This window comes from Condylura cristata, unplaced genomic scaffold (assembly GCF_000260355.1).
Source record: "Condylura cristata isolate star-nosed mole 26May11 unplaced genomic scaffold, ConCri1.0 scaffold00030, whole genome shotgun sequence".
Taxonomy (NCBI): Eukaryota; Metazoa; Chordata; class Mammalia; order Eulipotyphla; family Talpidae; genus Condylura; species Condylura cristata.
Window position 1 is genome coordinate 17,928,332 of NW_004567131.1, and position 26,487 is coordinate 17,954,818.

Genomic DNA, 26,487 nt, shown 5'->3' on the forward strand with positions numbered 1-26,487 from the left:
CAGTGTACTTCATCGATCTGCCTGTTCTGCTCCCCACTCTGTCTCTGGTGAAGCCTCTCACTGCCCCTGCACCTCTGGCCTGTACCCCAGTTCTGTATGTATAAATAAATAAATCTAAAAAAAAAAATGTAAAGAGTTAAATAAGTCTGGTTTATGGTATAGGGCTTAATCCCCATATCTTGGTATAATTGTTACTGGTCTAGGAACTGGCGCTCTGTTGTGCAGATTTGGAAATAAAATTATTTTATCAGATACACACAGGGGTGAGTTTGAGAAGTTAACATACACTAAGTAAACCTATGAGAAACTGATAAATAAACTAGCATGACAATGTGCAATGGGCAGGTTATCTTTCTAGCACTGGGGACATCTGATGCTGTCACTCAGAGCTTCCATAAATAAAGGTGCTAGAACCAAGTACTAAGAACTAAGCAAAAGGTACCTTGGAAAGCATGGAAAGCCAAAAGCAGCTGGTTAGTGTGCAAGCTGGTTAAGTTTAAGGATGCTTCTGTGAGCTCACCCACACTCCTGGTCCTTGTTGGCAAAGTGGATGGTAATTTTGGTACCTGTTTTGTGCCCTGGAAGCCCGAACTTGAGTGGGGAGGAGATAGCCACTTGAATGCAGGGAAGCCTGGACACAGATTGCACAAAGGGATAGGCTAGACCCTGATCCTTTTCCTCAGATGAGCAAACAATTAGGGTTTAGCAGCAGGAGGTAAAGTAGCCCTAATGTACAATATACAACTAGAATTGTGAGTGGTAGAAACTAAGTAGCCTGCAAAGTTACAGTAATCATAACAGTTTGGTACTGGAAAAAAAAAAAAAAAACAGACACATAGACCAATGGAATAAAAGTAAGAGCCCAGAAATAAACCCACACTTATATGAACAGTTAATCTCTGTCAAAAAAAACCAAGAGCACACAACAGAGAAGGAAAGCCTTCAACAAAGGATCTTGGGAAAGCCTTCAACTGGACAGCCATGTGCAAAAATGTAAACCTAGCGCACCATTATCACACCATACACAAAAATTAACTCAAAATGGATTATAGACTTGGATTTAACCATAATTCAAATGATAAAAATTCATGGAAGAAAATGTAGGTGAAGCACTCCTTATTAGTTTCACATTGTCTCTGGGAATTCTACTACAATAGTAAGGGAAACAAAGCAAAATTAAATAGGACCACATCAAACTAAAAAGCTTTTGCACAGAAAAATAGGCTATTGTTGAAATGAAGACACACTGGTGAAAGGGAGAAGTATTTGTACATCAGATATCTGACAAGGGACTAATATCTGCAGAGAACTCACACAACTTAATAAAAAAAATGACCCAATCAGAAAATGAGCAGAAGAACTAAATAGACACTTCTCTAAAGAAGACCAAGAGGCACACACACACACGCACACACACACAAAATGTTCATCCTTATTTATAACCAGAGAAATGCGAATACAGCCACAATGAGATACCATCTTACACCCATGAGAATGGCCCATATCAGAAAGTGGAGCAGAAACAAGGGGCTGGCAAGGATGTGGAGAAAAAGAAACCTTTGTACACTGATGGTGGGAATGTAGACTGGTCCAGCACTTCTGGGAAGTAGTATAGACATTTCTCAAAATCTACTGCAAATAGATCTGGAGAATGTCAAAAGCAAATACATGTTAAAGTAAACTAAAGAGAAGAGGCAGATATCTGTCAGAAGACTACAGAGTAAGTGATAGCTGACCTACAACAGAAGCAAAATCTAGAAGTCAGTGGAATATTTTCAGATTTCTCTGAAAGAAAAAAATACTCTGTCTAGAATAAATTATCCAACTAACAAACTATACGTTATGTAATGGTGAGGGTAAAAAGTAAAAACATTTTTCTGAACAAAGATGGAAAGAATATACCACACAGACCCTCAGTTAAAGAATTACTAACTGTGGAACCTGAGGAAGAAGAAAGTGAAAGCAGAAGGCAAGGACTGAGGAGAGAGATGACACCACCTTTAAGGATGAGAAGTATCACAAAGCCAAGTTAATGTAAGCTCTAGTAATTCTCAGAGGTGGAGAGCAGGCCAAGTGTAAATATACATAAAGTGGGAGTCAGGATATGACAGGGGTGGAATTACAGCTCATGAAGGAAAAAAAAGAAAGAAAAAGAAAAAAAATGGTGTTAAAATGCATATCCTGACAGAAATAAATTCAATTCCTCCCTCTCATTGAAGGCAAAATCAAATTCCAGGTGGATGAAAGGCCTGAGTATAAAAAATGAAAACTTTAGAACTTTGTTGAAAATAGTAAGAGAAGTATCACTATATCATTAGGGTAGGGAGACTTTTTTAAAATGGGCACCAAAAAAGGCAAAAAGCATAAAGAAATCTACTTGACCATTACATTTAAACTTCAGTATAATAAAAGATTTCATATGCAAAATTTTCACAAGTTGGAAAATGAGAGAAAATGTGTGTAACATATAACTGACAAAATAATTCACATGTCACTGAGGAAACAGTCACCTAATTGGAATAAAAAAAAGGAAAACAGTGGAAATTCACTGAAGAAAATAACCAAAAATGAATAACTATGAAATGATGCTGATGCTCAGCCATTAATCACTGAGGTACCATTTGCGACCCATCAGACTGGAAAAAATTAAACTTTGCTAGTACCAGATGTTGTCGGATGAAGAAAAGTAGGATTTCTTATATAAGACTGGTGAATACATAAATGAAAGCCGTCACTTTAGAGAATCGTTTGGCAATGCTTAATGAAACTGAAGATGCTTATACCCTGTGACTCAGTTCCACTTCCTGTGGGTCGTCACCTGCGAGACCCAGGAAAACAGCAGCTGTCAGTGACTACTGCTACTGATACAGAACCAACCTGATGGCTTATCTCTTGACAGAAAACTAGAGAAGGGAATTTAGGTATATAGCGATAAGTAGTCAAACTGAATAAACTATGTTTGTAAGTATTGGTGTGGACAAATCTAGACACAGAAAGAGAACATGAAATTGACCGAGTACAGTATGAGGCCCTGTACATAGATTCTTACATTCACAAAAGCACAGTCAACGTGGCTTCCAGGCACCCATATGAGCAGTAAAATAGAAATGCTTGAATGGGAAAGACTCACCCCAGCTCCTGGTGAGTTCCCTTCTGAAGGAGGAAAAAGGAAGAAGAGAAAGGGAATGGAGGGTAGAAGAACATTTTGACTAAAAAAAAAAAAATGATAGTAATAAGGGAGAGTAGGTGTGAAATAAACATAAATTGTTTTAAATCTCAGTGCTAGGGTGGGGAGACAGTGGATCTGGGAGGATGTCAACATGCTGGAGATGAAGAGTAACACTAGCATTTTCACTTCGGACTGAGACTTCTCCCTTTCTGGGGGAATGCTATTCTCTCGGTCAGTGAACAAATCCTAAGCGTGCTGTGAAAACATCGACCCAGACCACATCTCAAGTGCACATACCCTCTGCTGGGGCAGGCATTAAGAGCGCTGCCTGACAGAGGATGCGGAGCTTTGTCTGCTGGAAGAGACTGAAGACTGCCCACCCTCCTTCAGATTCTAGCAGATATGACCTGCGCAGGTAAGGCCTTCCCAGATTGTTAACAAGGGGCTTCAAAAGTAATAGCTAGACCCTATATAAAAAGCATCTAAATAGTAACAGCATCTGCGAGAGTGGAGGTCAGGGCTCTCACACGCCGCTGGCACATAACAGGCACTCTGAGAGCATGGTCTCTGAAAGGAGAGATCTGAGAAACTTCTGTCTCTGCTCTGTGACTTTGAAGAACTGAAGGAAGAATTTCTGCAGTAAGGAGCCAGAGGTCTTGAAATATCCTGAGCCCTGAGGTTCACTTTAGATTTGATTTAACTGTGAAGATTTAGCATAGTTCATCAACTAAGGAAAGTTTTTGAATTAAAAATAAATTTCAGGAAATAGAGGGAAGTGCACGGGATAATGGTGATGGCACACAGGTGACTTGGTGGTGGGAAACCTGCGGGGATTACAATTGAGATGGAAAAAAAAATGTACAAAATGATGTAAAAATAAACTGTTATAAAATTAAAAAAAATTTTTCAGGAAATAGAGCAATGCAAACAGTTCTGCTCTCCTATCACTCCAGCCCACAGAGCTGCTCCTTGTGTGGGGTTGCAATTTTCAACTGGTGTAATGAAAGGGGCCTAAGCTCGTAAACCCACAGAATTAGCTAAAATTGATTCCTAGCCATATTTATTTAATTCTATAGGTTTATTTCTGCAAATCTGAACTAAAATTACTGAGCTTTATAATTTCTGAATGGAGAAAGACTAACAATTAGCCAAAATGTACTTTATTTTTTTCCAGAGAAAATGTTTTTAGATCTTGAGTGGCAGAGGCAGGGGTAAACCTACACTTTTCATCATCCCCAAACCAGTGGGACACTGAGGTCTGAACAGTCTTATTTAATCACAGAGATTCTCAAAGATTTGAGAACATAGTAGGGTGGTGGAATGGAGTAAAACCTCTTATCTTCTTTTTTCAGCTTTGTTACAATGGTGTCTCAGTCTAAAAGAAAGTTCTTTTAGAGGTTTCTCTAATAAGTTAAGTTTCAATTGACTTCAATTTAAAAAAGCCCACAGCAGAGCTCATTTATAAAACGACTACTGGGAAACACAATTAACACTGGCTGGCTATACAAAACACATCTATGTTTAACATGTCAGGTGTGTTGCAAAGAAATGATATCTGCTAAAAACTAAGATCTGGGCTACAATCAGCTTTGATGTAATGGTGTGTTTATTTACTATTTTATCCTTTTATTGGCAAAGAGAAATGTTTCAAAATCACAAATCCACTTGATTTATAGGAACGCTACTTGGGAGGCATGGTGGAGATAGCATTATCACTATTATTTTAGTTTTGAGGCTCAAGCACAGCAAAATGTAAAAGACTGAGAATCTTCAGCTCAAATAGGTAGCAGGTAAGGAGTGTGAAGCCCACAGGTCACTGATGCTCCTGCCTTTGCCCCAGCACTGCACCACAGAACACTTCTGTGCTATATCTACAATAACGAAATAAGGAGAGAGAGGACTGAGTTTTCTGAGTTTTTAAAGCCAGGGCTTCTTGGCATAGGAACTTTCCAAGACCTTCATGAGGAACCAAGTTCATTCCCCAGCAAAGGAGCTGGGGAGGGATCCCCATAGTCCCAGACTAAGCTAGGGCACATGCAGGAAGCTGGGGGGTTATCTGTCCCTCATAGCCACCTCCACTCAGAGCAGCCAGGCCTGGAAGAACAGGTGTGAGGAGCTGGACAGCAGTGTGGTGGTGGGAGGGCCGCCTGTGAGGGGCAGGGCACCAGAGCCAGACACACGCTCCTTGCCTGTATTGACCCGAGCTGCTGTGCAGCGGACGTCAGAAGTTGGGCACCAGGACAGGGCTGATGCCTCACAGGCAGGATTTCACTTTCTGTTCTTTTTAAATAGTGACAATTCCCTTCTGAGATCAGTCGGCTTTAGGAAAAAATTGGGTTCACATTTTGAGTCTGACAGTAAAAAATTCTTTAACTTTTCTTTGATGCTCTTTTTGAGGGACCAGAACAACAAAGATGTATGCCAAAACAAAACAACCAAAACCAAAAAACCACACACATGGGTGGATACTGATGTATAAGTCTTGAAATTGTGAAAACAGGACATAGCACATTTAACTTGCCTTTGGATTCTGTCATTGAGTTTATTTAAATCAAATCCCACAATGTAATTGTAATACTTTACCTTTTAAAGTCAGTTGCTCTCTGGCATGAATCAAAGTGTGCCAGACTGCACGTTCCATATTGCATATAATGGATGTTGCTTTGATAGTTAATGATATCAGTGCTTTTAGGACCCCAGACAAATACAGATTTGGTTTTGTATCTGGAATCACCATGATGCGTTGGACTGACACTGTCCTTGATTTCTGTTTGATCAATTGATTTCTGTTTCATTTGATCCATCTGCTGCTGTTGTTTCTTCTAATCTTCAAATTTATTTTTCTTTCTTGAGTGTCAGTTTCTCTTTTCCAACTTGTCATGGAGAAGTTGTGAGGTTATGCTGCTATTCATGCCCTGTATAAATCCCAAGTAGTGAGCTGTGTTTTGATTTTTAAGGAACTAACTTGTTTTCAGTGAAGAAAAACTCCATCCCTTTCCTTCCCTCTCCTATTTATTGGTTATTAATTATGTGACACTGTTTTACATGTCAGGGGGTGTGCAAAGCAAGTACAAAACGTGATCTCACTCTGCGGGAAGATGAGACACCCAACACAAGTAGGGTGACTGTGCATCCTGTCTGGGCCAGGGTACTGAAAGTAATAACAGTACCATTTTCACCCACAAAAATATCCCAGTTCAGGCAATGACTGATATGATCATCTTCCACATAAACCCTGAGTAATGAAGCAAAGGCTTAGAGTCACTGCTAAGCGCTATAAAGGTGATATGTGGCACAGGAAGTCAGAGATGGGGAAACCAGTGCAGGTTTGGGCACCATCCTGCTGGAGGGGCGGAGACTAGATGATTTGTCTACAAAGAGGAGAGAGAACTGGGCTAGGGCAGTGTCGGAGTTGAAGGGCAATGAGAGAGAGAAAGGATAGAAAGAATTGAAAGGGCTGGGGAACTGAGTGGGACTAGAGGCAAAGGATTAAAAATAAGGTAACACTAGGTTTTCATACTTGGAAAGTTGGGAGAATGTTGATGCCCCTGTCAAAAAGAATGCAGTTGCAATGGGGTTATAGTGCTAGAAGCTACACATTTTTAGGTGATCTGTGTGGGTCACAAGACCACGCCCAACTTTCTTTTAGAAAGAAACCAGGACAGGGTCCTTCGTCCTCCAGTTAAATTAGGATGTCCTGTGTTGCAGGCACTGCTGCCAACTATCTCATTTGCTCCTGGCTTCTGTCCACATATCTAATTAGGATTTGCCCCATTTCATTGTACCTGGCTGTCGATTCAAGATGGTACATGTGATGATGAAGCGATCTGAGGAGAAATGTATTTAAAATAATCAATGCTGGATTTACTCTGTGATCAAAGGGACAGGGTTGATAAGAGAACACTGAGATTCTGGGAAGAACCAAGAACTGACCAAGCAGATGTGTCAAAATCTAAGCAAGAGCTGGCTGCAAGGAAGAACCTGAAAACAGTCAATGTAAGAAGACTTAACTGTAGGGAGCAGTCAGCAGGAAGAACCAGTTTCAAGAAGCAGCACCCCTTACGTCTAAAGGTGCTTTTAATAGGAGAGAAGCAATGATGTCTTACACAGAGATGTCATAATACAACCAAAATCAAGGACAGGTTTCAGTTCAACTGTAAATGAGCCCTATGGATTTTCAAGGGGTTTTCTTAATGGAAGCTGACATATAATCTTAGTTTTTCTGTGGGTTTACCATCAGTCCAGTGTACAATGGTGACTACAGATATTCCAAGATTATTTCCATATCCATCTGTAGTGGAGAAAGATACAGGAAGCATTAATTCCTCAGTCTCAAATTTTTGATTCTTACCATGTATGTATAAACAATAACTATTCATGGAATGGAACTGAAACATTTACCAGATTATAAGCACCAACTAGAGTTTCAGGAGAAGAGCTATGAAGGATATAACCTACTAATTCTGGACTTATTTTACAATTCTGCTTCCCTACAAAGGGCAAGAAATTTGGAGGGAGTTCCTACTTTATACATTAGGATTCACCTTAAGATGTTGGTGAGCACCTCAGAACAAACAATTCAGTCATTTAAAGAAAAGGATGGGCGATGCAGAAAACACTTTCCTATCTTCGGAGTCCTGGCTAGCCCATATGGTGCTGTTGTACCACTTCCTCAGTACATGTTACTTGCAGCTGCCAGAAAACTGTCATAATAAATATACAAATCCACACTGTCAACAAGGGGAAGGGTGGCAGAGCATGGCACAGTGAACAGCTATGCTACAGTGGCCTTGTTTGTGCTACTGAAATAATCTTTTTTGACAGGAGGCTGTTTTTATCAACTCTAACAAGTGTTGAAAATACTGGTTTTGTAGAAGTTCTGTAACTGGGAGTTAGACTTTAACCTTTGCAAGTTAACGCATACACACATGGTCCCTGCCCATTATGTGATAGGCTGAGGAAAGATTAAGAAAAGCCACAACCTTCTTAACAGAGTTCTGTACATTTCTATTTGCTCCTTTACGTAGCAAGCAGAAGAACCTATCATTCTAAGGAAGATGAGATTTCCCTTTACTGGGCTTAGGAAAAACTAGTAACAGTTGGGTTGTGGCCTCTTGCAGGCTCAACCCCAAGAATTCTGATCATCAGGTGTGGGATGGGGGTCTGAGCAACTTTGAGAAGCAACTTTAAGCTGTATTTGAACTACATCTGAGTCCACTGGCGTTTATGCATGAAGTTAAACACTTTAAGGTAAACAGGCTGGTGAGGGCTCAGGGTCCGCCAATCAGAGTAGGTTTCAGTCTGTTCTGGAGGCAAAAGGCTTTCACACAATATTTTGTTTAAGCTTCATTAAACTTATTCTGTAGTTAACCTTTTCTATTCTCTTTGTATTAGATACACTTCTCATTCTTCAAGGTTTGGCTAGATGTCACACACCAGTGAGGACTTCTCTTATAGAGATTTACATCCTCTGTGCTTCCCCCCTCCCCCCGGATTCAGTAATTGGCACTTGGCATTTATTTTATTCTATCTTGGAGTATGGTTCTGTATTATGGCTCGTTGTTTTTGTGTCTGTAGCTCCACTAGACTGCACATTCCTTAAGGTCAGGGGCCATGCCTTACTGAGCTTGATGTCAACAGTTCCTGGCTCACAGTGGGTAGGTAATAAACACTATTGTTAAATCTCATGCCTGTGGTACATCTCTAAGTTTGTGAGGTCAGTGAAAACACTGCCAACATTTTGGTGTTTTCATGACTTATCCAGGATTGAAACAGCAGCAAAGACTGTATCTTCTGTATCATACTGTTTGATGAAGAAGTTGGCTGAACAAGTGCTTCAAAATAAACAATCAAGGAGACTGGCTGAAAGCTTGCCAAGAACAGAGACTACATTTTCTTCAAGTTTGTAATGATTAGGCACTACAGAATCTGTACAGCTTTTGTTTAGTGATCCACATACTAGGGTGATGCTGAAGTCTGAAGTGTCTTTCTTCCACCTTGCAAACCAAGCAATTACAGTCAAGTGCTGGTGAGGCACTGTAGGCAGGTCTGAAACCAGGTCCTTTGGGTAAAACAACAAAAAAATCATTCTAAAGCCCAGAAATTGAAAGGATGAGAGTTGTTGACACATGCGATCTTCTCATTTCTTCCAGGAGAGAGGCCGAGCAGTCTTTTTAAAATGGGGTTCTCTTTGAAGAACAGAAGACAAAAATGAAATCTCACAGGAGAGCAGTCTTGTGCTACTGATAGAGACTGACTTTCAAGGTACAGGGATGGCGCAGTCTCTCTGAGAATGGTCTAAAAACTACCTTCAAGGGCCACCTGCAGTGGTCTGTTCCAAAGTCATACATATCTCTGGGACCACCCCACCCTGCTGAAATCAACTTCTGAGGATGGGACCCAGAAAAGTGAATTTTGAACCAGTACTTCAGGTTGTTCTAATACAGAGTGAAATTGGAGAACCATTTGGAAAGGCCTGAATGTGTATGTTCACACACACAGAAGGGACAATATTCAGCAAAACCTGCCTGTAATGGGCCTCCATTTTAAGAAGAGTAACTTACAACTTTGAAAAAAAACTATATGCATGCAACTATCAAGCTCTTTTTCTGTGGTTCTGTGAATTTGACAATCTCGAAAGTATCTTAATCCCTAGGGGAGGGATAAAGCTTCTGTTTTTTTCCCAGTATGATGGGGCTGATGCTCAATGTCTTCAGAGAAGACCTATACTCATAACTAATCTAGCTATACTTTGCCCAGAAACTCATCCTGTATCTGAGCACACAAAGTGGACTGGCTGTATTAATTAATATGTCCACCTGCCTACTGGGTTTTAGAAAGAATCCAAAATATTAAGGCTTAAGACAGAAGCTTAAACTTGGACATCTCCCCTCACCCCGCTTTCAAACACCTCTTATAGAGGGAATTAAGTATACTATGTGATGACTTCAGAGTCCGAGGACCTAGGGTTAAATTCTGGCTCTACTACTTACTAGCAATGCATTATAAGTTAAGTGAGTTTATTTAATTCCCTGTAGTGTCAGTTTCCTCAATTACAAATGGAAATAAAATCAACACTGTGGGAGGTATTCAAACCCAAGTTCGGAGAGCAAATAGAATTTACTATCCAGAAGTAAAGAATAAATCAGATATAAATTCTACCTAACTGTACTAACTCTACATGAGATCAAATATAAAACAGCTATTCACTTTTCTTGATTAGATTCCAAGGAAGTGAATAATGATATACTAGAAAAATAGAAAATAAAGGTAATCCAAAATGGCTAGCATAGACCTTACAAGACTAGGGTTGCTGGGCAAAAGTGAAAGGTTTGGTAATCAGTGAGCCTCTGAATGGGTGATGTGAAATGTGAGATGTCTTCTGTAAGAAGCAGTTTCTGGAGTACCAACAGCCAATGAGTATCCCCTAAGGGATATTCTGGCCCCTCCTGGCTAACCTGGCCACCCACCAGAATGAATGCTCCTGGGAGGACAGCATTTGGTGTTGCATGCATGCTTTGCATTGAGTGACCGTGGACTAGCCTGTGTATTTGACAAGAAACATGGTTTTCTTTGAATGCTGGCTGTATTTTAGTGTGTTTAGAAGGATGTATTAAACATCCACTAGAGTTTTATTGTAATTAAACTTTCTCAACTGATAGCATGAAGAGGACTTAAAAATCATGACTCAGGTTCTAATAGTTGCTTTACCACAGTTATTTATTCTCTGAAGTCCATTCAGAGATCTGATGGTTAGTCTTTAGCTAACTCTCACTGAGTCAAATTGTATAGTCTACTGGTATCAAGAATCGAATGGCTTCAGTACGTACAGCATGAAGTTAAGAGGGCATAACTGGGAATTATCTTCTATACTGTATTTTAGCTATAAAATCTCTTTCAAATCAAATCCAACACACTAATCTATCCTAAGCCTAAGACTCCATGTAATGAGTCTTTTTTTTTCAATGATTTATTTATTCACGCATACAGAACTGGGGTACAGGCCAGAGGTGCAGGGGTGGTAAGAGGATTCTCCAGAGACAGAACGGGGAGCAGAACAGGCAGACTGATGAACTACACTGCTGAGGGGAGCAGTGGGTGAGACAGGAGAGATCTGTTACGCCATGTGAGTGAGCTCCCTGGCTGGGGATTGAACTTGTGCTGAAGTGACTGTGGTTAGCTTTGGATTGCTATGTTTTAACCCACTGTGCCACCAGGGAGATGGTAGTAAGATTTGCTTTTTTCCAGCATCAAACTCGAAGTGCTCAGGTACTCTAATTGAAGAGTCTATACCACTAATGCCTTGGGCCATACTTATAAATGAATTACCAGTGTCACTATCAAACAGATAATAATATGTGAAAAATCTGACTTCTACAAAGAGATTTTTATTTTATTTTTAAGATACCTGTCATGGGGAATACTAAAATTATCACTATAGAGAGCTTTGTTGGTAATCTTACCATTTTCCTTTTCAGTCTGTTCCTATTTGTGTTTTATAGATTTCATTCATCATTTTTCCTCTTATTGTCCTAAACAGCCTAATTAATTTGTTTGAAACAAACTTCAGTCCCACTGGTATTTTTACTTCTAAGATTTTATAAAACCAATCAATCTTTATACATGTATTGACTTTTTAAGTTATACAGTATTGGCAGACTATTTCATAAATGACTGAGTAAAAAAGACTGAAGACTTAATATTTGTAAAGTATTTGCCAAGTATGTAGTAGACAGCAATAGTAGCATTATGATGCTACCATTCTGTCACTTTTCAGATTATTTAGATTCAAAAGACTTACTGTCTACCAATATCAAGAAACAATAGGTATTCTGTAAGACCTTCAATTAATAGATTCTTCCAAAAATCACTTTAGATTTTCCTATGTAGGTTAATAGACTTTTAACTAGTGAAATTATATATAGTGTGTGAAGGAAAAAATATCAGGGACTTAAGAGAGTTGTACTGAAATTATACTAAATTTTGATTTCCATTTTTTTGCTTTCATTGGCATTTTATTAACTGATAGAAATTTACATTTTGATGTTGGTCACTTCATATTAGTTATAGGAAAACATGAGAATGAATTTTTAGTAGTAGATCCACTGTAATAATAAATTAAGGTCAAAGTCAAGATGGAAAATAAAATGTATATTGATTCACTCAACACCTATTTATGAAACTTTATTCTGTGCAAAGCTCTCAGTGAAGTATAAGTAATAAAAAATATTTAAGATAACCTGTCCTCAAGATGCTTATAGGAAATTATCAGGATAAATCAGGTAAAAATGTTGGCTGGCTACTATGAACAGAATATTCTTATAAGAAAGACAAATCTGATTATATATACATATATATATATCTCAATATATATCTGTATCTGTATCTGGGAAAAAATCAAAATCAAAATATGTCTAAATAAACATTGCAAAGAAACAAGGGGCTACATAATCTTTTTTATTAAGGCTGTTGGTAGCTTATGGGAGAGTAAGACTGTGAAGAAAAAATAAAGCACTTCTGTTTGGAATATATTTTTCAAGATTATTGTATACTATGCACTCCAGATTAAAAATGGTGGGAAAAATTGGAAATGGTGGGATAAATCCTACTTGTAATGATGCATTTCACTACCATATACTATTGTGGTAGCTCTTCTATCATTAAACTGAATGTGGTTATTCACCATTCCTTAATTTCCAAATGCTTTCATAGTGCTAACTAATATACTGCCCTGAAAAAAAAAAAGGAAAAGAATTTCTGGCTACATTTCTGTGTATTGACAAGCTTTAGCATGAAAAAGCATCATTGGCCATGACCTTCGTGCTTCAGAACACCCCGGCCATATGGAGCCTGACTAGAGACCCTTCTTCATTTCAGCAGGTCCTAGTTACATCAGTGTAATTTTTCAAATTCTGTAATCTTGTTTTTAATGTCATTTCAGCTGAATCATTCTTTTCAGAATGGCACAGACTGTGATATCGCTGTAACTTTTCTTACTTAATATAACTCACTGTCACTTCAATGAAGAAGTTCTGTTGGAGAGTGAAAAATTTTCTGTTAATGAGGGCTTATGTCCTTCTGGCCATGAACAAAGGGTGTCTGGTATTTGCTAATCCATTTAAAAACTGTATTATTTTGTAAAGTTAATCGTGGGTTCCCAAGTGTCCTTTAAGTATTACAAAATTCACTTATTCATTTTGCAAGCTAATGGGGCGCAGGAGTAGGGAGGCAGGTCCCTGTGTCTAATCCCAGTCCATATACAACATGGAAATGCAGGTTGTGCAGAACATCCCTAGCACAGATCGTCATGTTAACAAGGACCTTTATGAAGTCTTTATGAAAATAACATTTAAATACTTCTATTATCTAAAATTATACTTACTGGAGTACTAAATAAGGTCACTGCAAGATTCAGAAATAGGTCTAAAATGTGGAACTGGATATAAATGAAGATGTACTTACATGTGCACCTTCATGGTTATTGGAAGGCAGCTGAGTTCAGACACGTTCATAGGCATTAAGAGGGAGACAAGCCAAGGTCTTCTTTGTGACTCCATGAGACCAGAGGGAGCAGATAAGGCCAAGAATGTGTAGGGTTACACAGTGTTTGGCTTCACAGTGGGTTCCCTTCTATTTAAAATATTCTTTTAGAAGCCATGACCTGGTAGAGCAACTTTTGAACTTTGGAGAACTGTTTCACTTTATTTTTTATAAAATGCATTAGAGCTTTCTTCTTTGCCACTAAAAATTTAGTTGAAATCATATTTTGTAATGTTCTTAGAAATTAATGAGGAAAAAATACCTTCATTTTAAAAGTCAATTAAAAGTACTTTGGCTTTGCAGCAGATCAAACTGGCTCTTAAATTATTATTTAGCAAATTAAAACATCACCTTTAAATAACAAATTCCAGCAATATTTGGAGTACTGAGTAACAGAGCTCACAAGCAAAAGCCATGTGATAGGTAACCTGCCAATGGCAAATTAGGTTAGCCTCTAGTGAGTTCACTACAATTTCAAGTGCATCTTTATGAATGAAGGCAAAGCTCAATAAAGAACCCATAGAAGGAAATGATGCAGACCAACCTTTTATTGCACCCACAATATTCTGGTCTAGGCCTTTCCGGTTGTCATTGAGTCCTCTTTTCCTCTTCCCATTGGGTAAGGAGTTAGCCAAAGTCTTGTCATCAAAAAATGCACACACCAGTTTTCTAAACAGAAGGCTTCCTGAGCGAGTGTAGTTTGACAATATAGAGTCCAGCTGAGATTTAGGCATAAACACATCAAAGCCTTCAGCAAGTTGCACTTCTGGCTACCAAAAGAATATAAATATTTCATTAAAAGCAAGATTTGAAGCATTTGACTTTGGACATATGTGCAACAACAACAACAGCAACAACAAAACATCAATAGCTATTGAAATGTCCATATCCTGCAAACAATGCAGTCTCAGCTTTGTATGCCAGTATATGCAAGTTGTAAAACCAATTACTAGTTATAATTCATAAATGAGATGTTATAATTCCAATATTAAGTCTTGTAAAAAGGAAAGGAAAGAAGTACACTGAAAAAGCATTCTGACTGTAGAAATAAACAAGAGAAGGCTGGATAACCACAAAACTGTAATTCTAGAGTTACAGGGGACTTGAGGCTTCTGGCTAATATCTTCATCTTTAAAAAGAAAGGACTTGGACACAGAGATCATAGTAAAAATGACTTAAAAACAACTTTAATGTGCTCAGTGCATTACAGTTCACAGAGCCCACATTAAACAATTAAATTAATTTGCCTAAATACGGGCTCCCCCATACCCCGTGTCCCTTGCTCTTACTATGCCAGTAGTTTTCAGCTATATATTTTTCTCCAAAGGAAAACTATGTAGACTAGCACATAAAATAAATAAAATAAATAAAAACAAGGAGCAGGTGTCCCAGGCTGTTTAGACACTCTTTAACTGTAATTTTGGGAGGAAAAAAAAATCTTAAGTTTTGTTTCAGAGTACCAATGGGAAAGCAATGCATTAGCAGCATGCTTCCCTGTCTGGGACTTCCTGACTGGGATCCTGGAACAACAAGGTCTGTAAGGTGCCTTTCAACTTAGGCTCTACCCTACCACGTTAGAAACGCAGACAATAATATTATATCCTTACCAGTGTGCTAAGGATGTTTGTGACCTGCCTTTTCACCTCCCAACCCAGCTCATATCATTTTCTTTGCAAAGTTTTTCCTAACTCCTTCCTTCTGAAGGAGGTGGCTATGTATTATTATTTCTCATTGCTGTTTCTTTCACATGATTACTAAATGTTTTTCTGTATTGTAATTATTTAGTTGACTGGAGCCATTCCTGATGCTAGGACCTGGCACATAGTAGGCACTCAATAAATTCTTGTAGAGTAAATAAAAGTTCGTTAGTCCTAATCTATGTTACTAGGTTATTTGCTGTTGATTATAACATAAACCTAAAAGCAATTTTAATATGAAGGAATGCAATTGGTAAACTTTCATTAGGAAAAAGGTCAGGAGAAAAAGTCACTTAAGTAGGATGTATTACAAAAGTTTACTCTTTGATTACGTATGTATCACTGTGTATTTATCACCTGGTACTACTTGAGGTTTTTTAACTCATACTAGAAAAGATTTGGAATTAGCTTTCTCTTAGAGAATAGGGATTTCTGTTCTTGTCAAAGCCTGTGCTTCTCAAATGCCTGGCATGCTACTGTGAAGACAGGGGGCAGGGCTTAACTGATTCCAAGGATCAGGGAAGGGTCTGGCCCAGCCCCTCCCAAGTGGGTTTCTTCACCTCATCAACCAGAGAAAGTCATCTCTTTTCTCTGCATGACTGTGCCATTCAGCTACTCTTCTTTGCAAGCTTGGTAAATATCACTATGAAAGCAGTACTACCAGGTTGCATCCTGTTGCTGGTAAAATTTTGCAAAAGAGGATGTTGGGAGCTAGGGCTATACCTTTTGTGGGACTTCAGTCCTGGATTGAGAAATACTGACCCAAGCTAGTCGTGAGGCAGAACTCGTTCTTCATAGTGTTTTCTGTGAACTATAATCTTGGCATTTTTTACACTGCATTTATTTAGCTGGGAGTTTGTATTTCTCATGAGAATATGAACTGTTTTGTGTTCAAAGTGCTAAACAACCCATTATGGCCCACTAGATATTTTTCAGAATCAGCAACACACTGTGTAAGAATTCACTCAAAACGTCCAGTACTGACTTAGAGATCTTTCATCCTACACAGAAGAAGTAGGTGTAAGTCTGGCCCAGACATGCTGTGGGTCAGTCCACCAGCCTTGTTCTGACAATACTTGTACCAACTCAGGGAGGAGACGGCCTGGAGAATACTGACTGACTAAATCCAGAAGCATGTAGTAAGGATCTTCTGTATGTAAGGAGCTTAATGTCGGACTAAGTAGATGCGACATATATACACATATACAAAATAGAACATGATAAATGCTTGGAGGGATATACAGCATTTGGCTGATGAGGGGTGAAGGAGTTTGGGAGGGGAGAGGATATCAGAGCCTTAGAGAGAGGATTTAGGAGACAGAGATGCAGTTGCTGTTTCTGGATTGGCCGTGACTCCTAAAACAAAACATCTGGAGCTATGAGATTCCCTGTGGGATCGCTGTATTTGATTTCTGAGATGCAATTCCAGTACAGAAACTGTCAGTGATTCCTATTTCACTTTCTATTGATAGATACTGTTATTCTGAAGCACTCTTTCCTGATCAGGGAACATGAACTCTTCCTGTTAGGAGGCCTCACAGAGGGGTAAGTAGTGTTATTACTTGGGGCAGAAGCCAGCAAAGAGCAAATGGCCAATCTCTACCCCCTTCCTGCTCTCTGTGTCCTTTCTCTTATGCAGACTTCTTAGCTGCTAATGAATGAATGATAAAGCTATGTCAGCGAGGTCACAAAGAAACAAAGCAATTCCTTAGAAGGAAAAAAAAAAAAAAACAAAGCCTTTATTTTCTAAGATGTGAAGAAAAGATAACAGTGATATATAAGTTTCACTATAAAAACCTTTAATTTCCACCATTTAATAATATAATCAGTTCATTCCTAACATTTAATGATCCACAACTTTGCACATATTTAAAAACAGGTCAAACTCTTCTGAAAATTATCATTTAATATCTTCTTTTTGTTTACATCTCTAGTTTAAATGACAGCTCCCTTGCCAATGATGGCTGTGATAGAAACTACCACTACTCCTGATGACTTGGGTAAGACATGGCTTTCTGGAGGCAAAAACTACAGTGCCCAGACCCGTGGACAATCACTACCTTGTATTTCAGGTGCAGTTTCCCTTTGCTCACAAGTTGTTGGGGTTAGGATCTAGTTTGATAGGGGATTTCCTAACTAGGCAAATGAAAGGCTTCTTTCCTAAATCCCTATGAGCACACCATCAGGTTCTCCTGCATAATGTAAAGAAAAATATAATAAGCAATTTTAAGGAGCTAATCAAATTAGTCACAGAGGGCACAATTCTGATAAAGGCTATTTTATTGAAGGTATTATCAATATCAGCTTATTGTAAGATGTGGGAAAAAAGCTATATACAGTCACTAAGTAGTAAGTGAATATTCATATTGGCCATTAGCCCAATATTTTCCACTGCAAATTAATAAATTATACACAATGGTTTGTCAAATTGATTGGTAAGCTAGTCTAGTTTCACACTAGCTCAAAGTGAAATCTGAAAGAAAACAAAGTGATAAAGAAGCCTATTGTATAAGACTAGCTAGTTTTGGATTATACACATATAACAGAATTAATATGAATATCCAAACACTATGAATTTAGCCTTCCTATTCATAATACTATTATTCCCTTTTAATATTTATTTAACAGTATACTGTACATATTTCTAGGAAAATGAGATTTACTTCATGAGAAGAAATTTAAAGAAAAATAAACAAAGAACCCCCTATAATTAATTTTACTTTTTCTTACCGATGGGGTCTGTTTCTGTTTAAGAAAAAATGAAATTGTTTTCTTTAACTCAGTTGTAATCAGACAGATTTAGCAAGGATTACTGTTATCATTTAATAAGTGCCAACATCATAGTCAATGAGTGGAGTGGCCATGAGAGCTTGTTAAGACTGAAAGGTGGGCCTGTGACAGTGGGTCCAGCTAATGTAGCTGTTAGACAGGAGCTCAAAACAGGTGGGATCTGGGGCTGGTGGCAGAGCTGAGCTCCACAGCACGAATGGGTGGAGGATCCCATGGGATGGAGGTGCTATGTCCAGACTAACAATAAGAGGGCTACTCGTAGTGAAAAACGCTCAGGCCAGTGTTCTAGCAAAGCATGCAGAGTTTAAACACTAGCTTATCGTTAATGTTGGAGTAGGATAAAAATTACAGGAAGTCGTTTAAAAAATCCATTATTGATTTTTTTTATTTGACAAAATTTTGGCGAAACTAAGAAATTAGTATCAGATAATACAACTTGGCTCCTTGAAACTTTATGCACTTGCATAAGGAGACATTCCAGAGTCTTTTACGGATGTTTTTAGCTGTCTCCTTTTTCAGGTGGTAAATTAATGAGTCTGAGGGCTGTGGCTTTATTTATGCTAAAGACATCTGAGCCAAAATGTTCAATACATAAGATTTTAACCAGGGCAATATAGCTTCTTTCATCATAACTACAATGAAATGCTCCTCCAGGAAGATGTTGACCTCTGGAGTCACCTGCATACAGAGCTCCTCCTCTTCCAGGCTCCATCTACTTCCACGCCTAGACTAGAGCTTTCCTCCTACTATACTGTAACTCTTGTTTTTGTGTCTGTCATCTTTGGCTGCTTCTCGAAGGGCAAAGACTATTTCATTCATTTCAATATACCCTGGGAAATAATGACTTAGCATTTATTTGCTGCTTACTATATTACAGGCTCATTACATGTGTTTTCTAATTTAATTCTCACCCTACCTTCGAAGTGGCTGCTATTATTATCCCCAATTTGGCGATGTGAAAACTAAGGCATAGAGAGATTAGGTAACTTGACTAAGATTATCTAGTGATGAAGCAAGAATGTGAATCATGTAGTCTGCACTAGAACCTATGCTCTCAAGCACCTACTGCTTTTAATTTCAATGTGTCAATGAAAAATGAATAACTTGCTTTACTACTGGAGTTCCTAGAGGGTTATTTTATTTATTGGTCTAAGAAAATATTAAGAAAAAACATATTCCAAATTCTGTTAACAGAAATTCCAATCTCTGTTAAGAGTTACAATTAAATTCTAAGAATGATATTTAAAAAAATAAACTTCGTCTTAAGTTGAAGAATAGCCACAGATTTATCTTTTGATAACTTCTAAATTTGTGTGATCTAAGATTACTGGAAAAAATTCATGATAACTAGAACAAATGGGAAAAAGTTTTATACTATTAAAAATTATTATAAGAATATTTTAAAAAACTTATCTGCGGGTTTTTTTTTTTTTTAAAGATTTATTTATTTGTGCATACAGAACTGGGGTACAGGCCAGAGGCTCAGGGGTGGTGAGAGGCTTCACCAGAGACAGAATGGGGAACAGAACAGGCAGATCGACGAAGTACACTGCTGAGGAGAGCAGCGGGCAGGTCAGGAGAGGTCTGCCACGCCATGTGGTCACCTCTGGGGCAGGTGGGAGGTGGGAATCGAACTCATGCAGAAGTGGCTTTAGATTCTCAGTGCTGTGCTTTAACCCACTGCACCACCAGGGAGGGCCTTATCTGCAGGTTTTACCAAAGTAAACTTTTTTGCCCCCAAAGTAAACTTAAAAAAAAAAAAAAAAGTTAAGTGAAAAGCAACAACAATAAAATAAGCAGGTCATATATACCTGATCTGAAAAACACAAATCAGTGAATATATAGCCAAGTAGGAAAAAATAGTGACTAAAAAATTCACAACTCTCTTATCTGAGTACTAGTATCTCATAAACGAAGAATTACATATCACATATGCCTGAAATTGATTTTGGGTTTCTGCTTTTGCTTTTGTATAATTAATGTATGACTTTTATTTAATATGCTAATTTAAAATGGATCAAATTATCCTATCCCCAAAGTAAAACATTTCTGGCCTCTGTCTTTTTAAAAACTTTTTGTTGGGCCCTCCCTGGTGGCTCGGCGGGTTAAAGCACAGCACTGAGAATCTAAAGCCACTTCCGCATGAGTTCGATTCCCGCCTGCCCCGGAGGTGACCACATGACGTGGCAGACCTCTCCTGACCCGCCCGCTGCTCCCCTCAGCAGTGTACTTCGTCGATCTGCCTGTTCTGCTCCCCATTCTGTCTCTGGTGAAGCCTCTTGCTGCCCCTGAGCCTCTGGCCTGTACCTCAGTTCTGTATGCACAAATAAATAAATCTTTAAAAAAAACAAAACAAAACTTTTTGTTCACATATATCCATCATTTATATATACATATAAGTTTATTTAACAAACAATTACACATGTCCCTATAAACTGCCTATGTTTATTAAAAGAGTCAATATCAAGTGCTTAAGTACTGCCTACTATTTTAGGTACTTTTACATAGGTTATTTCATTTAACTTTCCCAGGAGATCAGCTCTAGGTCAGTATTATTATTATCCCTGCTTTATGGGGAGAAAACTATAGGAGGCCAAGACTAGTAGGCTTCCTGGAGTCACACGGATATGCTGCCTGGGCAGGGTGAGGTCAGAGGCTGCAGCCATGACCATCAGGCTCTCCCCCAGAAACTGCCAAGTAATGGAGTAAACAGCACCACAGACTAATCTTAGTTCTTTGATACGTCAGTTGCCACACAAGCACTTTCTGGCTGTGATCTGGGAACTAGCTCTGCCTTTCTAGTTGTGTGAACTTGAGTAGGCCACAGAGCCCCTTTATGCCTCGGTTTCCTCTTCTATAATAATAACTTCTACAATAATACCTTGAAGAGTGAGGCTGGAACGTGATTAATTATCTAGCCCAGGATGGCACACAACTATTATTATTACATAGTTCCTTGTCCTTGGGAAGCTGGGAGGAAGGAGAGGAAATCATGTAAATAATTACAAACCAGTATAGGAAGTTCTGTGTGGAGGGGTAGAGCAGGGAGGGGAAGAGGAGGGAGACCAAGGAGGAGCGTGTGGGAGTGTATCCAGGGAGGAATCACAAAAATGAATAGGAGTCACACCGGGAAGAGGGTTCTAATTAAAACCTACTCTTAGACTTTAAGTCTATTTTGTACCCTTTGCTCGATGCACGTGCACAAGTTTTATCATTTGCAGACTAACATTTATGAGCCAGCCTTCAACAAGGTTTTTTCCTATGTTCGCTATCTTTCAGTGTTTATAATACTCTGAACTACTGATATCACAGTTGGTTTTAATTAGAGCTCAGTTTCCTCACTTTCCATCAGATCTGTGGTCTACCTGCAATGATCTATAGCCAGGCCCCTGCCCTCATGTTCAGGTTTATGCATGGATATGCCAATATGCACTAATTTGGGTAACACTACAGTGTAGACGGGATAACTTAATACACTGTGAAATTTTTAAAATTCTACAATAAAATTCACTGCTTCTAGTCCTAACCTTTCTTCAGTGCTTTAGTGTCTAGTAAACATTTTAAGGATTCTAAACTTACTTGTACTTCCCATCCAGGGCTGACAGTCTTTACTTTCCCTTTCTCAGTTACTGAAGTCAGCACTGTATAAGAAACCTATGTTTCCATGATAGATACTTGAGGTTTACTTTCTACTGAGTCACCAAGTACCTTCTTAAAGGCCTCGTTGTTCTTTCTCTTCAGGCTCACTCCTCATGTAAAGACCATCTCTGTCTTTACTGTTTGATTATCTTCCTTCTGGCCTCTCTGTTTTTAGAATCTTTTTTTTTCATCTATCTTATCATCCACATGTTAATTTGCTTTCCACTCTAGAACACAGGTGTGATTATTCCTCCACTTGAACTCTGCAGTGGCTCCTTAGGGCTCACAAGACAAGGGTCAAGGGTCTTGCATGACATAGTGGGACTTTAACTCACCCCACTGAAAACTTTTAAAAAAATTAATTAGTTTATTTATGCATAGAAGAACAGGCGTGTAGGCCAGAAGCGTGGGGGTGGGTTGAGAGGACTCACCAAAGACGGAGTGGGGAGCAGGAAAAGCAAATTTACTGGAATGCGCTGCTGATGGGGGCAACAGGTGAGACAGGAGTGGTCTGTTGCACCATATGTGGGTCAGTTCCCTGGCTGGGGATCAAAATCAGGCTGCAGCAGGGACAAAGCTGAGACTTAACCCCTAGGCCACCAGGGAGGCTCCTTCTGTATCCTTAAATCATCACTGCTAGCAAAGCTGGCCAGACGGCTGCCTGAGCATTTGCCCAATCCTTCAACTTTGAAGCTAATCCTCCCTGTCGTGGCTACTTTCCAAAGGCCATCTCTAAATGCTCAATTTTCATCTACTATATTTTATATATATGTATGTATGTATGTATGTATGTATCCAACTCCATTTTCTTTTCTCCATTCTGTTTTATAAAATAATTCTTGAAAGAGTATTATATTGATGACCCATGCCCCAGCAACACTGCCCTGGGTGCAGAGTCAGGCAGATTCTAGACTCCTTATGCCAGTGAATACAGTCTACTGACAACCTTCCTTATCTAGTGATTGCAGGGTCTTCTAGGTTAGTTTTTGATGACTAGATCAATTGAATGGTGCATTTGCTGAAAAACGTAGGGACAGTATACACACACACACATAAGTTTTTTGCTTTTCTTTAGTAGTATGTTATTCTTCAAAGATAACACCCAGCTCAATTTTTATGGACAAGTCTCAGTGCACTATATTATTTTAGTAGCTTTTGTTAGAAAACATCATTAATAAAAACAATTATTTTTATTTGATATATAAAGTTATTTTACTGAAATTGGTAAATATTAGAAAAACTCTATTCTATTTCACTAATGTATATATAGCCTTTATCAGTCTTCCTCAATTTATCTCTGATGTATACACTTGGTGCTTAAAAGTAAAAAAAAACTAAAAAGGAGAAAGGTCAATTATTAGCATTATATCAACCATTAAGGAGGTGATTTATAAACAATGAATTACTCCTGATAAATCAATACTAATCATAAAAGACTACTGAGAATGTTAAAAAATAAAAGTATAGTGAAAACTGCTTTACACTGAAAGCATGTTATAACTGACTTCTGTTTCCAAATACATGTTCTGCATAAGTTTTGAACCTAGGACTTTAGACACAATAACAATATTATATAATCACATAAGCTGGAATTGTCTGAGGTTGAACAGTATCATCATTAATAATTTTTTAAAATTAAGTTTTTTGTCTGAAGGAATTTCTAAACAATTACATCAAGTGTTCATTAACAAGAAAGCAAACAAACGAACATTTAACATTGGATAAAAATTTAAATGATTTTCTAATCTAAAGTCACCAAATAACTATTTTTGTCGCCTCCTATTATTAAAGACTCAATGTGGATATATGCCAGCAAATTATCTTCCTGTAATTTGAAAGCAAACACTTTACAAAAATAGCAATAGTTTAAAGTTTAAAAGGTAGGGCCAAACTCCAGTCCTATATAGGCCTGTGGGAGTTCTCAGCAGGATTCTTCATCCTATGCAGTCTGATAATAATAGATCACCCATTCTTGTTTATTTTAAGAACTCTCCCAACAAGTTGGAGTTCACAGCATCAATGTACTTACTCAAAGATATTGGAAATAGGCTGCACAGGTGCAAATACATCACATTACTAAAGAAATCAGTACATGTATAAAATGGCTAGTCAGACAGCTATCTTAGATGTCATCCAACATCTTTTGACTGCAACAACATTCTAGCTATTATATTAAAATAGAAAAACCTTTGCAGAGCATTAACCTATCATTATACAGAGTAAATGGCATGGCTCTGCAACCTAATTAGCAGTGTAGCTTGCATCTATAAAATAGAATTAACACTACTGCTCTTTATTTTATTATTAGTTTTGTGTTTCTAGAAAGGTGTGACCTTATCTGCAAGGTTCTCTTCACTTATGCCCATCTACAAAGGATTTAATTATGATTTTTCAGCTTCCTAAACTGAGGAAATTGAAAATGGCCACAGTAAAATTAAAAATATTAAAGGAATTAGTGAGGAGATTATTTATCATCCTTCTTTCAGAGACAAAGAATGAAAACATGTTAAAATCAATAATGAGTAATATTTTCAACGAAAGAGAAAATTCTAGGTATTTACTAATACTTTTCCTTTCCTATGTGTATTCTGCAAGTTTCTCTAGTGTTTTTGGGCAGACTAAGTTAAGAAGAAAGTGTATTCATAATATAAAATTCCTAAAAGTTATAGCACATAAGTGTCAGTAGCTAGAAAATATCTACTTACATCTGAGGAAGGTGATTCGAGAACAATACCAAATCCTAGGAGGTGGTTCTCCTCAGTGGAGGTGCATTCAGTAGTCTGGAAACCAGACTGCTCAGAGGTAAGTGATGTCTTCTCAGTTTCTAACATACTGGGCTTCTGTTTCACAGTAAGAGGCTCAACAGTCTTTGGGGGCACTTTTTTCTTTTTATTTCGCTTGCGTGAGACAGCAGTTCGCTGGGAGCACATAAGGGAAATTGGGGGTTGTTGTCTGTTTTGGGTTCCAACTGTGAATAAACAAAAACAGGGTACAGGCACTTGTGTCTAATTTAGGAAAACGATCACCCCTCTATCCACACGACCCACAGGCTGAGCTTGAAATGAGGCTTGCTGAAGAAGGAAGCACCGTAAAAAACAAACAAACAAAAAAAAAAACTGGTGCTGGAACTGGGGGTGACCAAATGGGGATGCTTCAAAGTTCAGTGGCTAGAAAACAACAGAAAACTCTGCTGCTCCAAACCAGGTGAGTAACCATACTGTGCCACTGCTGCTGGTTCAGTGGAAGGAAAAGATAATGAATCATGAGAAAACACCTGAGCATGATTTGATATAAATGAGAAAGGCAGAAGTCTACGCTCTCTGGTAAGTCAATTGTAGGAATATTCCAATTATTTGAGAGGAAACTACTTGATGGCTACTAGCCTACAGATGCCAAAATTGCCAAAGACGAACATTTGGGCAAGACTGACAAGAAACAGAGATGCTCCTATAACAGATTATCAGTAAGTGAGGAAACTTGCTAGTCACTTATCAGGTCCAGCAGTCCCTTCCTTTCCAAACCAGTATTGTCCACTCATCAATCTCCACAGCACTCTGCTACTAGATTGGAGCAGGCCATGGCATGCCTTGGCTTCATGGAGTTGAATCAAGGGACTAATAGAGTTGCGAGCAAGTCAAGCAAATTAGTAAAACCTAGAAACTGTCTGGGCTTCAAAAATGAACATATTCAACATGGACTAAGCACTAAAATTGAACATGCACTTATAGAAGTCAAGATTGGTGATTACAGTTTTATAGATACTCTGTGAGAAGTAATGTCAGCTAACCATTGAACAATACTCTGATGGAAAGATTAATAGGAAAATAGAGCATTATTATTTAAACCTCCAAGGATTAATATGGCTTGCAAAATATGACCCTGGGCTATATCTGCTTTTTGACAGAAATACATTTTTAAATATAAGCCAAATGAAAACTAAACATCTTTAAATACACACAAATATGGGGTCACTTCCTATTCATCTGCAAAAAATAGAATATTTAAATTTGAACTTGACGTTTCAATCTTAAAATTGGAAAGAAATACATAAATTATTAGAAACATATGAGCACTGAAAATCTTTTTTAACCTCCTGTGCAGTAGTTAGTCTAGCTTTCTGGTTCCTGGCCTTGGTTGCACATTAGACTCAAATCACCTAGAGTTTTCAGATAACATCCTCACCTCCGCCTTATCCCAGACTAAGTGAACTGGAAAACAGGGGATGGGTCCCAGGCACTGGCATTTTTTTCAGACTCACGTGATTCCAATGTGCATGCCAGAGAGATCTTTTCTCTCTGTTCTAGCTGACTTTTCACTCAACACTAGGTCTCCATCCCCAAAGTCAAAAGGACAACAGAAGCAATTATGAATATGGTATAGTATGCAAGTCTCTCCAAGTCTCCAGTCTCCAGATTCTAAATGAAAAGTGGCAATGGTTTTGGATTTTAAAAATGCAGGGACTCTTTGAGCTTTCTCCTGAAAGCTTTGACATAGCTCTGGTCTCTTCTATCTTATCTAGACCTTATCACTTGATCTCATCCCTAAGTTTTCTCCCTAAAGTAAAGGTGAATCTTCCTAAATATAATTTAAACCTAAGTCTTATAGGCAATAAAGCTTAAGTAAATCTATCCACACAACACAAATTCTTAAGTT

At 38.3% G+C, this 26,487-nt stretch overlaps 1 protein-coding gene across 2 annotated transcripts in view; it reads right to left on the reverse strand.

Annotated features, from left to right (window-relative positions):
• The window catches only part of BEND7 (BEN domain containing 7), a 69,290-nt gene that overhangs the window by 18,771 nt on the left and 24,032 nt on the right, over positions 1-26,487 (reverse strand). For both annotated transcript variants that reach the window (XM_012731232.1, XM_012731233.1), the window contains exons 4-5: positions 24,540-24,802; positions 14,253-14,478 (exon numbers count right to left, since the gene is read on the reverse strand). In XM_012731232.1, coding sequence (XP_012586686.1) covers positions 14,253-14,478; positions 24,540-24,802 — 489 coding nt within the window. The remainder of the gene's footprint in view (positions 1-14,252; positions 14,479-24,539; positions 24,803-26,487) is intronic.